This window comes from Oncorhynchus gorbuscha, linkage group LG10, assembly GCF_021184085.1.
Source record: "Oncorhynchus gorbuscha isolate QuinsamMale2020 ecotype Even-year linkage group LG10, OgorEven_v1.0, whole genome shotgun sequence".
Taxonomy (NCBI): Eukaryota; Metazoa; Chordata; class Actinopteri; order Salmoniformes; family Salmonidae; genus Oncorhynchus; species Oncorhynchus gorbuscha.
This window is the reverse complement of record NC_060182.1, coordinates 856,912-871,740: the sequence shown is the minus strand read 5'-3', so window position 1 is coordinate 871,740 and position 14,829 is coordinate 856,912. Positions and strand designations below refer to the sequence as shown.

The 14,829-nt window shown below is 45.0% G+C and overlaps 2 protein-coding genes and 1 long non-coding RNA gene across 3 annotated transcripts in view; 1 reads left to right on the top strand and 2 right to left on the bottom strand.

The window, feature by feature from the left end:
• Positions 1-14,829, top strand: part of LOC124045442 (plasma membrane calcium-transporting ATPase 3-like) — a 461,204-nt gene that overhangs the window by 208,404 nt on the left and 237,971 nt on the right. The window lies entirely within an intron of this gene.
• Positions 1,597-7,597, bottom strand: LOC124045446. Its single transcript, XR_006840857.1, has 2 exons — positions 7,135-7,597; positions 1,597-1,767 (listed from the first exon to the last, which is right to left on the bottom strand). It is a non-coding gene; the product is annotated as an uncharacterized LOC124045446 (long non-coding RNA).
• LOC124045445 (NF-kappa-B essential modulator-like) overlaps positions 12,860-14,829 on the bottom strand; it is a 10,469-nt gene continuing 8,499 nt past the window's right edge. Inside the window, exon 5 of the mRNA XM_046364737.1 lies at positions 12,860-13,261. Coding sequence (XP_046220693.1) covers positions 13,064-13,261 — 198 coding nt within the window. The 3' untranslated portion in view covers positions 12,860-13,063. The remainder of the gene's footprint in view (positions 13,262-14,829) is intronic.

The following is a 14,829-nucleotide window of genomic DNA, read 5'->3' as shown; positions in this document are numbered from 1 at the left end:
AGCCTCCACATTGACCCTGTACCGTAATACCCTGTATATAGCCTCCACATTGACTCTGTACCGTAATACCCTGTATATAGCCTCCACATTGACTCTGTACCGTAATACCCTGTATATAGCCTCCACATTGACTCTGTACCGTAATATAGCCTCCACATGACCCTATATAGCCTCCACATTGACTCTGTACCGTAATACCCTGTATATAGCCTCCACATTGACTCTGTACCGTAATACCCTGTATATAGCCTCCACATTGACTCTGTACCGTAATACCCTGTATATAGCCTCCACATTGACTCTGTACCGTAATACCCTGTATATAGCCTCCACATTGACTCTGTACCGTAATACCCTGTATATAGCCTCCACATTGACTCTGTGTAATACCCTGTATATAGCCCTTGACTCTGTATATAGCCTCCACATTGACCCTGTACCGTAATACCCTGTATATAGCCTCCACATTGACTCTGTACCGTAATACCCTGTATATAGTCTCCACATTGACTCTGTATATATATTGTTATTTCACTGATGCTCTTGAATTATTTACTTTTCTTTTTTTTCTAACTGCTTTGTTGGTTAATGTCTTGTTAGTAATCATTTCACTGTAAGGTCTACCTACACCGGTTGTATTTGGCACGTGACCAATACAATTTGATTGAAATAATGAATTTAAGGTGGAATTATCCAAAAGGTTTGTTGCATGACCACCTCGTTCGTAATAAGTTCATTGATATTTATTAAAGGTTTCCGTCCAATCAGCAAAATCAAGTTGTAGTGAAAGTTTTCAAAAACATTTACAACCAACCAGAATCAAATCGGACACAGTAATACATCATGCAGCTTTAATATTTAAATAGATGTCTGATTTCTTCGATTAAACTGAGCCTTATGCAAAGTAGTTATGTGTGTCAAGGGACTAGGTTACAATATGTGCTTTGTTACCATAAATAAATCTTACAGTAAATATGGACATTTAATTGGCATGTGTTACGGCAATAAGACACTAGTTGGTACATAGGTCGTGGTGCAGTTTGATGAGGGTAGTTGAGAAGCACTGGTGGGACTTTGAGTGAAGTAACTGAGGGCAGAAAAGGATATCAGGGAACTTGAAGCTGCTGATCATCTCCATGTTAATGTACAGTCGATGGGAGAATGGTCAAGTTTCACCAGCTACTTTGTTTTCTGTAGCTCAGTTGGTAGAGCATGGCGCTTGTAACGCCAGGGTAGTGGGTTCGATTCCCGGGACCACCCATACGTAGAATGTATGCACACATGACTGTAAGTCGCTTTGGATAAAAGCATCTGCTAAATGGCATATATATATATATATATTTATTTTTTTTTTTTTGCTTACGTTGAGACTGTTGTCCTATCACCATTATGTCAGGTACCACAGCTCCTTCATGTACTCATGTGTACCATGGTAGTGTCGGGTCCATTCTGAGGATACACATTCTTATAATAATGTAAAATAATCCTAATTTATTATTACAGGGTTTTCACCCAGAGCCCTGAGTCTGCTAACCAGTTTGTGGGATGGAGTTGAAAGCAGAGCTATGATGGAAAATACACTCTGACAGAAATATAGAAATGTAGAATTGCCATTTATTGGGACAATAGGAAACCTGGAGTTGTACAACGTGTAGCACAATCTATTCTTCCAGTTGTTTTAAATCGATATCGACTGGGCTGCAGTGGAGACGGTAAGAAGCTTCGATATCATGGGGACCTAACGTCTAATGTCCTTTCCTGGTACACCTTGTCATGTTTGTCATTCATTGTCATGTCTTGTCCCTGTGCTCCCCATGCTATTCGTTTCCCTCTGCTGGTCTTGTTTGGTTCTATCCTTCTCTCTCCCCCTCCCTCTCTCACTCTCTCGCTCTCTCTTCTCTCTGTCGTTCCGTTCCTGCTCCCAGCTGTTCCTATTCCCTAATCATCATTTAGTCTTTCCCACACCTGTTCCCGATCCTTTCCCCTGATTAGACTCCCTATTTATTCCTTTGTGATCCGTTCCTGTTCCGTCGGTTCCTTGTTTTGTATTCACATGCTGTAATTGCGTTTCGCCCTGTCCTGTCGTGTTTTTGCCGTGATTGTGTATCACCCTGTCCTGTCGTGTTTTGTGCCTTCTTCAGACGCTGCGTGTGAGCAGGTGTCTCAGTTGACTACGGCCTGCGCCTACCCGGCGACCTGCAGTCTGTGGCCGCTTCTCCAGTTGTTTTCCCTCTACTATCTAGAGGATTTCAGTTATTCGGTTTTGAGCATTAATAAACTCTGTTTCTGTTAAGTCGCGTTTGGGTCCTCCTTCACCTGCATGACAGAAGGAACCGACCAAGAATGGACCCAGCGACTTCAGACGCTCGTTACACTGTCGTCGAGATCCAAGGAGCCATGCTCGGCAGACACGAGCAGGAATTGTCTGCTGCTCGCCATGCCGTGGAGAACCTGGCCGCTCAGGTTTCCGACCTCTCTGGACAGTTCCAGAGTCTACGTCTCGTGCCACCTGTTACTCCCTGGCCTGCCGAGCCTCCTGAACCCAGGGTTAATAACCCACCTTGCTACTCCGGGCAGCCCACTGAGTGCCGCTCCTTTCTCACGCAGTGTGAGATTGTGTTCTCTCTCCAACCCCACACATACTCTAGAGAGAGCTCGGGTTGCTTTCGTCATTTCACTCCTTACTGGCCGGGCTCGAGAATGGGGCACAGCTATCTGGGAGGCAAGGGCTGATTGCTCTAACAGATTCCAGAACTTTAAAGAGGAGATGATTCGGTTTTTGACCGTTCAGTTTTTGGTGAGGAGGCTTCTAGGGCCCTGGCTTCCTTATGCCAAGGTGAACGGTCCATAACGGATTATTCCATTGAGTTTCGCACTCTTGCTGCCTCTAGTGAGTGGAACGAGCCGGCGCTGCTCGCTCGTTTTCTGGAGGGACTCACGCAGTGGTTAAGGATGAGATTCTCTCCCGGAGGTTCCTTCAGATGTGGACTCTTTGATTGCTCTCGCCATCCGCATAGAACGACGGGTAGATCTTCGTCACCGGGCTCGTGGAAGAGAGCTCGCATCAACGGTGTTTCCCTGCTCCGCATCGCAACCATCTCCCTCTGGTTTTGAGACTGAGCCCATGCAGCTGGGAGGGATTCGCATCTCGAATAAGGAGAGGGAACAGAGGATCACCAACCGCCTGTGCCTCTATTGCGGAGTTGCTGGACATTTTGTTATTTCATGTCCAGTAAGAGGCCAGAGCCCATCAGTAAGCGGAGGGCTACTGGTGAGCGCTACTACTCAGGTCCCTTCATCTAGATCTTGTACTACTATGTCGGTCCATCTACGCTGGACCGGTTCGGGTGCTACATGCAGTGCTTTGATTGACTCTGGGGCTGAGGGTTGTTTCATGGACGAAGCATGGGCTCGGAAACATAACATTCCTTTCAGACCGTTAGACAGGCCTACGCCCATGTTTGCCTTAGATGGTAGTCATCTTCCCAGTATCAAATTTGAGACACTACCTTTAACTCTCACAGTATCTGGTAACCACAGTGAGACTATGTCTTTTTTGATTTTCCGTTCACCGTTTACACCTGTTGTTTTGGGTCACCCCTGGCTTGTATGTCATAATCCTTCTATTAATTGGTCTAGTAATTCTATCCTATCCTGGAACGTTTCTTGTCATGTGAAGTGTTTAATGTCTGCCATCCCTCCCATTTCTTCTGTCCCTACTTCTCAGGAGGAACCTGGCGATTTGACAGGAGTGCCGGAGGAATATCATGATCTGCGCACGGTCTTCAGTCGGTCCGAGCCAACTCCCTTCCTCCTCACCGGTCGTATGATTGTAGTATTGATCTCCTTCCGGGGACCACTCCTCCTCGAGGTAGACTATACTCTCTGTCGGCTCCCGAACGTAAGGCTCTCGAGGATTATTTGTCTGTGTCTCTTGACGCCGGTACCATAGTGCCTTCTTCCTCTCCGGCCGGGGCGGGGTTCTTTTTTGTTAAGAAGAAGGACGGTACTCTGCGCCCCTGCGTGGATTATCGAGGGCTGAATGACATAACGGTTAAGAATCGTTATCCGCTTCCCCTTATGTCATCAGCCTTCGAGATTCTGCAGGGAGCCAGGTGCTTTACTAAGTTGGACCTTCGTAACGCTTACCATCTCGTGCGCATCAGAGAGGGGGACGAGTGGAAAACGGCGTTTAACACTCCGTTAGGGCATTTTGAGTACCGGGTTCTGCCGTTCGGTCTCGCCAATGCGCCAGCTGTTTTTCAGGCATTAGTTAATGATGTTCTGAGAGACATGCTGAACATTTTTGTTTTTGTCTATCTTGACGATATCCTGATTTTTTCTCCGTCACTCGAGATTCATGTTCAGCACGTTCGACGTGTTCTACAGCGCCTTTTAGAGAATTGTCTCTACGTAAAGGCTGAGAAGTGCTCTTTTCATGTCTCCTCCGTTACTTTTCTCGGTTCCGTTATTTCCGCTGAAGGCATTCAGATGGATTCCGCTAAGGTCAAGCTGTCAGTGATTGGCCCGTTCAAGGTCACGTGTCGAGTTGCAGCGCTTTTTAGGTTTCGCTAATTTCTATCGGCGTTTCATTCGTAATTTCGGTCAAGTTGCTGCCCCTCTCACAGCTCTTACTTCTGTCAAGACGTGTTTTAAGTGGTCCGGTTCCGCCCAGGGAGCTTTTGATCTTCTAAGAGAACGTTTTACGTCCGCTCCTATCCTCGTTACTCCTGACGTCACTAGACAATTCATTGTCGAGGTTGACGCTTCAGAGGTAGGCGTGGGAGCCATTCTATCCCAGCGCTTCCAGTCTGACGATAAGGTTCATCCTTGCGCTTATTTTCTCATCGCCTGTCGCCATCTGAGCGCAACTATGATGTGGGTAACCGTGAACTGCTCGCCATCCGCTTAGCCCTAGGCGAATGGCGACAGTGGTTGGAGGGGGCGACCGTTCCTTTTGTCGTTTGGACAGACCATAAGAACCTTGAGTACATCCGTTCTGCCAAACGACTTAATGCCCGTCAAGCTCGTTGGGCGTTGTTTTTCGCTCGTTTCGAGTTTGTGATTTCTTACCGTCCGGGTAGCAAGAACACCAAGCCTGATGCCTTATCCCGTCTGTTTAGTTCTTCTGTGGCTTCTACTGATCCCGAGGGGATTCTTCCTTATGGGCGTGTTGTCGGGTTAACAGTCTGGGGAATTGAAAGACAGGTTAAGCAAGCACTCACGCACACTGCGTCGCCGCGCTTGTCCTAGTAACCTCCTTTTCGTTCCTGTTTCCACTCGTCTGGCTGTTCTTCAGTGGGCTCACTCTGCCAAGTTAGCTGGTCATCCCGGTGTTCGAGGCACTCTTGCGTCTATTCGCCAGCGCTTTTGGTGGCCGACTCAGGAGCGTGACACGCGCCGTTTCGTGGCTGCCTGTTCGGACTGCGCGCAGACTAAGTCGGGTAACTCTCCTCCTGCCGGTCGTCTCAGACCGCTCCCCATTCCTTCTCGACCATGGTCTCACATTGCCTTAGACTTCATTACCGGTCTGCCTTTGTCTGCGGGGAAGACTGTGATTCTGACGGTTGTCGATAGGTTCTCTAAGGCGGCACATTTCATTCCCCTCGCTAAACTTCCTTCCGCTAAGGAGACGGCACAAATCATTATTGAGAATGTATTCAGAATTCATGGCCTCCCGTTAGACGCCGTTTCAGACAGAGGTCCGCAATTCACGTCACAGTTTTGGAGGGAGTTCTGTCGTTTGATTGGTGCGTCCGTCAGTCTCTCTTCCGGGTTTCATCCCCAGTCTAACGGTCAAGCAGAGAGGGCCAATCAGACGATTGGTCGCATACTACGCAGCCTTTCTTTCAGGAACCCTGCGTCTTGGGCAGAACAGCTCCCCTGGGCAGAATACGCTCACAATTCGCTTCCTTCGTCTGCTACCGGGTTATCTCCGTTTCAGAGTAGTCTGGGTTACCAGCCTCCTCTCTCATCCCAGCTTGCCGAGTCCAGCGTTCCCTCCGCTCAAGCGTTTGTCCAACGTTGTGAGCGCACCTGGAGGAGGGTGAGGTCTGCACTTTGCCGTTACAGGGCACAGACGGTGAGAGCCGCCAATAAACGCAGGATTAAGAGTCCAAGGTATTGTTGCGGCCAGAGAGTGTGGCTTTCCACTCGCAACCTTCCTCTTACGACAGCTTCTCGTAAGTTGACTCCGCGGTTCATTGGTCCGTTCCGTGTCTCCCAGGTCGTCAATCCTGTCGCTGTGCGACTGCTTCTTCCGCGACATCTTCGTCGCGTCCATCCTGTCTTCCATGTCTCCTGTGTTAAGCCCTTTCTTCGCACCCCGTTCGTCTTCCCTCCCCCTCCCGTCCTTGTCGAGAGCGCACCTATTTACAAGGTACATAAAATTATGGACATGCGTTCTCGGGGACGGGGTCACCAATACCTAGTGGATTGGGAGGGTTACGGTCCTGAGGAGAGGAGTTGGGTTCCGTCTCGGGACGTGCTGGACCGTTCGCTCATCGATGATTTCCTCCGTTGCCGCCAGGATTCCTCCTCGAGTGCGCCAGCTCGGGTGAGTGGGGGGTACTGTCATGTTTGTCATTCATTGTCATGTCTTGTCCCTGTGCTCCCCATGCTATTCGTTTCCCTCTGCTGGTCTTGTTTGGTTCTATCCTTCTCTCTCCCCCTCCCTCTCTCACTCTCTCGCTCTCTCTTCTCTCTGTCGTTCCGTTCCTGCTCCCAGCTGTTCCTATTCCCCTAATCATCATTTAGTCTTTCCACACCTGTTCCCGATCCTTTCCCCTGATTAGACTCCCTATTTATTCCTTTGTGATCCGTTCCTGTTCCGTCGGTTCCTTGTTTTGTATTCCATGCTGTAATTGCGTTTCGCCCTGTCCTGTCGTGTTTTTTGCCGTGATTGTGTATCACCCTGTCCTGTCGTGTTTTGTGCCTTCTTCAGACGCTGCGTGTGAGCAGGTGTCTCAGTTGACTACGGCCTGCGCCTACCCGAAGCGACCTGCAGTCTGTGGCCGCTTCTCCAGTTGTTTTCCCCTCTACTATCTAGAGGATTTCAGTTATTCGGTTTTGAGCATTAATAAACTCTGTTTCTGTTAAGTCGCGTTTGGGTCCTCCTTCACCTGCACAACACACCTACAGACACTGCAGTCAAATGCCAGCCAGCGGCTCTCTGTCCTACGCTGAAGACGTTTTGTCAAACATTAACAATAGTGTCAGATTGAAGTGTCTGGAACAAATGTAAACAGAGCATCTTTACACAGTTGAAACATTTCTAATTGTAGTCACTTTCAATTGATTCATTGACTCCAAGAACCATAGATCGTTTGTAGTTCATAACATTAACACAACTGCCAGGTAATTGCTTGACTGTAAACCGGGATAATTGTTTTAGTAACATTGGATATTTGATTGGGTTTAATGTTGCATACCTTGTCGTGTTGCCATGCCAACCAGGTGAGAATCACCAGGTGAGCTAGTTGAGAACAAGTTCTCACTTAGAACTGCAACCTGACCAAGATAAAGCAAAGCAGTGTGACACAGACAACGACACAGAGTTACACATGGAGTAAATAATAAACAAGCCAATGACACAATAAACAAGTCAATGGCACAGTAGAGAAAGGAAAGTCTATATACATTGTGTGCAAAAGGCATGAGGAGGTCGGCAATAAATAGGCCATAGGAGCGAATAATTACAATTTAGCAGATTAACAATAGAGTGATAAATGAGCAGAAGATGATGTGCAAGTAGAGATACTGAGTAAATAAAATAATATCCCCCTCGTAGGGATGAGGTAGGTAGATTGGGTGGGCTATGTATAGCTGCAGCGATCGGTTAGCTGCTCAGATAGCTGATGTTTAAAGTTGTTGAGGGAGATAAAAGTCTCCAACTTCAGCGATTTTTGCAATTCGTTCCAGTCACAGGCAGCAGAGAACTGGAATGAAAGGCAGCCAAATGAGGTGTTGGCTTTAGGGATGATCAGTGAGATACACCTGCTGGAGCGCTAGCTACCGGGTGGGTGTTATCGTGAGCTGAGATAAGGAGGAGCTTTACCTAGCATAGACTTATAGATGACCTGGAGCCAGTGGGTCTGGCGACGAATATGTAGCGAGGGCCAGCCGACTAGACCATACAGGTCACAGTGGTGGGTGGTATAAGGTGCTTTAGTAACAAAACGGATGGCACTGTGATAGACCTCATCCAGTTTGCTGACTAGAGTATTGGAAGCAATTTTGTAGATGACATCACCGAAGTCGAGGATCGGTAGGATAGTCAGTTTTACTAGGGTAAGCTTGGCAGCGTGAGTGAAGGAGGCTTTGTTGCGAAATAGAAAGCCCACTCTAGATTTGATTTTGGATTGGAGATGTTTAATATGAGTCTGGAAGGAGAGTTTACAGTCTAGCCAGACACCTAGGCACTTATGGATGTCCACATATTCTAGGTCGGAACCATCCAGGGTGGTGATGCTAGTCGGGCGTGCGGGTGCAGGCAGCGAACGGTTGAAAAACATGCATTTGGTTTTTCTAGCGTTCAAGAGCAGTTGGAGGCCACGGAAGGAGTGTTGTATGGCATTGAAGCTCGTTTGGAGGTTAGATAGCACAGTGTCCAATGACGGGCCGAAAGTATATAGAATGGTGTCGTCTGCGTAGAGGTGGATCAGGGAATCACCAGCAGCAAGAGCGACATCATTGATATATACAATGAACTGATACTTGATGAATCAGGTCTTCTCTGCTGCGTTATCAGCCTCCCCCTTGCTCACTCCGAGCTCCTCTTCATGGTTCCCTTCTGCAAGACACAATTATGTGAAAATAAAGTGGAAGGAATGGGAACCCTATTCCTTTGAAGCAGTATATGCCTGAAGTCATTTTAACATAATAAGCTGAGATTAAATATATTCAAGTGAACGTGCCCATTAAAGTCGACTCTGTTTCGAAAGCTGACATGTAACGTTAACAACGGTTTTACAAGGTTGTCACTTGCCAAGTTTGCTTTGTGAGCTTTTCTGTGTCTTCATGCTAATCGCGAGCTAACGCGGCTAACGCTAGCATTTAAATGAAAGCCAGTCAGGCTGAAGAAGTTGCCTACCTCAAAGTTGTTTTGCTTAAATACAAGGCTTTGGGCTAAAAACGTAACTCAAAAAAAACATGTCCTGCTTCAGTACCCGCCAATAAGTCACATTTTGGTCGCTTGTCTTCCTTAAGTCAATGATAAAGACAATAGTCCAAAAAGAGAGAACTTCCAGGATGTTGAGCATCTCCGTTGTCTGATCTATGTACGCCTGGCCCTGCATGTGTAACGGATGTGAAACGGCTAGCTTAGTTAGCGGTGTGCGCTAAATAGCGTTTCAATCGGTTACGTCACTTGCTCTGAAACCTTGAAGTAGTAGTTCCCCTTGCTCTGCAAGGGCCGCGGCTTTTGTGGAGCGATGGGTAACGATGCTTCGAGGGTGACTGTTGTTGATGTGTGCAGAAGGTCCCTGGTTCGCGCCCGGGTATGGGCGAGGGGACGGTTTAAAATTATACTGTTACACATGCAAGCAACAACCTTGCTAGCATGTAAGTTAATTTACCTCGATAGTGTTGCAGTGGCTGTTATAGTTTACATGTTTTTCAGCAGGGCTTTTAATAAAACACAAGACTGTGCCGTTCACTGCGTCTAGCAGTATGGCCGGGCAAAGTTTGAGGCTAACTATGTGATATAATATGGCCGGGGTTCGGAGGCTACCGACGTTAGCTGAATTTAGCTAGCAAAATATCTCACTTAGCTTATGCTAAGCACTGCTGAACCTGGTGATAGATTAATGTTAGCTACATTTTATAGCCAGTGGCGAGAAACGGATCCTTCTACTGTGAACTAGCTGATAAACTTTACGATTCAGAGACAACACATTTCAAAGACGAAACTGTTCCCTTGTAAAGGTTCAAACTCTGCTTGCAGTGGAAAAGGAAGTTCCTTCAAACTGTGAAAGCTGGTTGAAAGGAGGGAAATTGGCTAGTAAAATGAGCATATTAATTAAAGAACGAGTTAAGTTAGCGTGTGTAGGTGAATATTTATCAGCTGTAGGAGTTATATGTGTAGGACCCCTTGCAGCCGTTTATTTAGCACGTTGAGCCGCCTGCAAACACATTTGACGCATATCGGCGTTAATTTAGCGCGCGCATCTGTTTACTTTACACACGTCGCATTAAAAAAAAAATCGCCTTTTGACTACGTGCTTTAAGACCCAAACGGCGTTCCATACGCTCTTCACCTGCATGTCATGTTCAATGCATGTACATGGCTTGCCCGCTGGTCTATCCATTTGGTGAAGTAATTTCATGTCAATCTAAATTTAAAACAAAATAAACGATTTCAGAGGTTCAGAAAGGAAGGATATAAACCGTTACTTTTTTTGGTTCAATGGTCTTTGTAAATGTTTATTAGATGTTTTTCTCGTTTCGAAGCAACCACAGATAGTTTCAAAGTAACATAACGACGTAATCGATTAAGTCCTAAGCGTATTTTGATCACATGAACATTTTGTTGCAGAATGCCAGATCCTGCTGACTTTGGCCGTGATGCCAGTGTTTTTATTGATGCCAAGTTGTTTTCAAACACCGAACCTCCCCTGGACACCTAATTTATGAACTTAATTAAATGTATTTTGTTTATAGCACCTGAGCTGTAGCTCAGCAGGTAGGGTCTGGATTTGGGATCAGACCGCAAGATCGATTCCTGGCAATGGTTGATTTCATGTGAAACGCCGTTTTCTCATTGTTCAAATATCTCGTTTAATTTAGTTGCGCATGATCATTTGTCTTCAGCATCCTAAATAATAGCACGGATGCAAAGTTTGAATTTTTTGTGTGAATCTGGAGTCAAAAAAGGGTAATCAGGATGTGGGATGCGAACCACCCAGTCTAACTACATTTAGATTACCGACGCTCACAACTTTCCATTATGCCACAACATTTTGATGGATGCAATAAGTCTATATAAACAAACATGATCATTTTTAATTCTGACCAGCAGATGTCACCGTGTTCAAACCTCAAGAGTAATGAACCGTTTTTGGGTTGGTGAAACCTCCAAAAGGTTAAGAAAGCCTGGGGTTTCCATCACTGGCGTCAGAAACATCCTTTCACATTGTTTAATCAACCACCTCACTTCTTCTCAATTTTATTTTTATATTTCGGATTAAACCACATACTAAATACAGCAAAACAATGAAGGGAACTGGAAAACTATTTGGGAGCCAAAACATATTCATTAAAACCTTCTGAAGCTTTGTGATATGTCAATATTTATATATTTATTACGTCTCTAATACAACAATTTAAAACACTGTACTCGAAAGACCTAGAATTACAGACAATACTCACACAAATGGCCATGGTGAATTATCATGCTCTTACATACTGACAGACACCACAGGGCGGTAAATTCAATGTTGCAAAACGTTTCCTAACTTGAAGCAAACAGAACAAAACGGGGCGGGACCTACCTGAATTTGTCCAATAGAAACTTGTTTTGCTCTGTTTGCTTTAGTTTGGTTCTTAAACGGTTTCCGTAATGAATACACCCTGGTACACAGGGTCAGGGGTCAGAAGACTCATTTACACTTTCAGCCTGAGAGGGATAGCAGGAAGGAGGGAGAGAAAGAGATTGATATGGAGAGAGAAAGAGATTGATATGGAGAGAGAAAGAGATTGATATGGAGAGAGAAAGAGATTGATATGGAGAGAGAAAGAGATTGATATGGAGAGAGAAAGAGATTGATATGGAGAGAGAAAGAGATTGATATGGAGAGAGAAAGAGATTGATATGGAGAGAGAAAGAGATTGATATGGAGAGAGAAAGAGATTGATATGGAGAGAAAGAGATTGATATGGAGAGAGAAAGAGATTGATATGGAGAGAGAAAGAGATTGATATGGAGCGAGAAAGAGATTGATATGGAGAGAGAAAGAGATTGATATGGAGCGAGAAAGAGATTGATATGGAGAGAAAGAGATTGATATGGAGAGAAAGAGATTGATATGGAGCGAGAAAGAGATTGATATGGAGAGAAAGAGATTGATATGGAGAGAGAAAGAGATTGATATGGAGAGAGAAAGAGATTGATATGGAGAGAGAAAGAGATTGATATGGAAAGAGATTGATATGGAGAGAGAAAGAGATTGATATGGAGAGAAAGAGATTGATATGGAGAGAGATTGATATGGAGAGAGAAAGAGATTGATATGGAGAGAAAGAGATTGATATGGAGAGAGAAAGAGATTGATATGGAGCGAGAAAGAGATTGATATGGAGAGAAAGAGATTGATATGGAGAGAGAAAGAGATTGATATGGAAAGAGATTGATATGGAGAGAAAGAGATTGATATGGAGAGAGAAAGAGATTGATATGGAGAGAAAGAGATTGATATGGAGAGAGAAAGAGATTGATATGGAGAGAAAGAGATTGATATGGAGCGAGAAAGAGATTGATATGGAGAGAAAGAGATTGATATGGAGAGAAAGAGATTGATATGGAGAGAAAGAGATTGATATGGAGAGAAAGAGATTGATATGGAGAGAAAGAGATTGATATGGAGAGAAAGAGATTGATATGGAGAGAGAAAGAGATTGATATGGAAAGAGATTGATATGGAGAGAGAAAGAGATTGATATGGAGAGAGATTGATATGGAGAGAGAAAGAGATTGATATGGAGAGAGAAAGAGATTGATATGGAGAGAAAGAGAGCGGCAGGTAGTCTAGTGGTTAGAGCGTTGGACTTGTAGCTGAAACGTTGCTCAAATCCCCGAGCTGACAAGGTAACAATCTGTCGTTCTGCCCCTGAACAAGGCAGTTAACCCACTATTCCTAGGCCGTCATTGTACATAAGAATTTGTTCTTAACTGACTTGCCTAGTCAAATAAATAAAATATGTAAAGATTGATATGGAGAGAGGGATAGAGAGAGAAAAAGAGGGGATATGGAGGGAGGTGTGGGGGAGGACTGTATATGGTAGAGAGGGATGGGAAGGAAAGGGGTCTATGACAATGATGCCATCATGCTGATGAGCTACTGTTGTTTCAGCCCCCCCCAAACATCTGTCTAAGTGTGTGTGTGTTACTGGATACAGTCCATGACATGTATCTGCAGTGTGTCCATGTCGGGGGCTTGGTACTGGCACTTTGGACAGCGGTAGTCAGGAAGCTCTTCAGCCCCGCCTCCAGCCACTCCCTCTGCAGACAATCCCACGCTGCGGGAGGAGGAGTTAAAGGCACTCCCTGCGGATGAGAGACAGAGATTACTACATTTACTCCAAATGGTATCTTTTTAAAGGAAAAAGTACTCAAATGAGCAACATAGCCTGATGGACACTGGATAATAACATCTGCATAGTACGCAATAACTTATTATGTTTAGTCTTTTATATTTATTATATTGACTGATACTGTTTTATGTATTTTTCTTTAGTTGTATTATTTACACAAACAGAGAGAGAGAGAGAGAGAGAGAGAGAGAGAGAGAGAGAGAGAGAGAGAGAGAGAGAGAGAGAGAGAGAGAGAGAGAGAGAGAGAGAGAGAGAGAGAGACAGAGAGAGAGAGAGAGAGAGAGAGAGAGAGAGAGAGAGAGAGAGAGAGAGAGAGAGAGAGAGAGAGAGAGAGAGAGAGAGAGAGAGAGAGAGAGAGAGAGAGAGAGAGAGAGAGAGAGAGAGAGAGAGAGAGAGAGAGAGAGAGAGAGAGAGAGAGAGAGAGAGAGAGAGAGAGAGAGAGAGAGAGAGAGAGAGAGAGAGAGAGAGAGAGAGAGAGAGAGAGAGAGAGAGAGAGAGAGAGAGAGAGAGAGAGAGAGAGAGAAACAGAGAGCTGGCTCTAAACAGAGAGTACACAGTGACAGAATACCTGACCACAGTGACCCAAACTTAAGGAAAGCTTTGACTATGTACAGACTCAGTGAGCATAGCCTTGCTATTGAGAAAGGCCGCCGTAGGCAGACCTGGCTCTCAAAAAGACATATATTACACAGATCCAAAGAATGTCATAACTGGAGTCGTTTTCGAAAACTCCCATATCTACTGGGTGAAATTCCACAGTGTGACATCACAGCAGCAATATTTGTGACCTGTTGCCACAAGAAAAGGGCAACCAGTGAAGAACAAACACCATTGTAAATACAACCCATATTTATGTTTATTTATTTTCCCTTGTGTACTTTAACTATTTGCACATCATTACAACACTGTATATGGACATAATATGACATTTGAAATGTCTTTATTCTTTTGGTACTTCTGTGAGTGTAATGTTTACTGTTCATTTGTATTGTTTATTTATTTACTTTACTTGCTTTGGCGATGTTAACATATGTTTCCCATGCCCATAAAGCCTTTTGAAGTGAATTGAGAAGAGAATATCCAAGGCCTGAGGTCATCTGCCTTTGGCCTAAAGAGCAGGAACCTGGACTTCATCAAAGAAATTGGAAATACAGACATTGTCATCCTACAACAAACATGATATAAAGGAGATGGACTGGTTGGCACTGGTTGCCCTCTAGGTTACAGAGAGCTGGTAGACTCATCCACCAAACGACCAGGTGTGTAGTATAGAGGAGACAGACCCACTGGTTGTCCTCTAGGTTACAGAGAGCTAGTAGTCCCATCCAACACACTACCAGGTGGGAAACAGGGAAGAGACTCCGGGGAAGTGCTAATTTGGTATAGAACAGACCTGACCCACTCTATTAAATCTGTCAAAACAGGAACATTTTACATTTGGGTAGAAATTCAAAAGGAAATGATCTTAACAGTGAAAACTGTCCTCCTGTGTGCTACCTACAGTGGGGAGAACAAGTATTT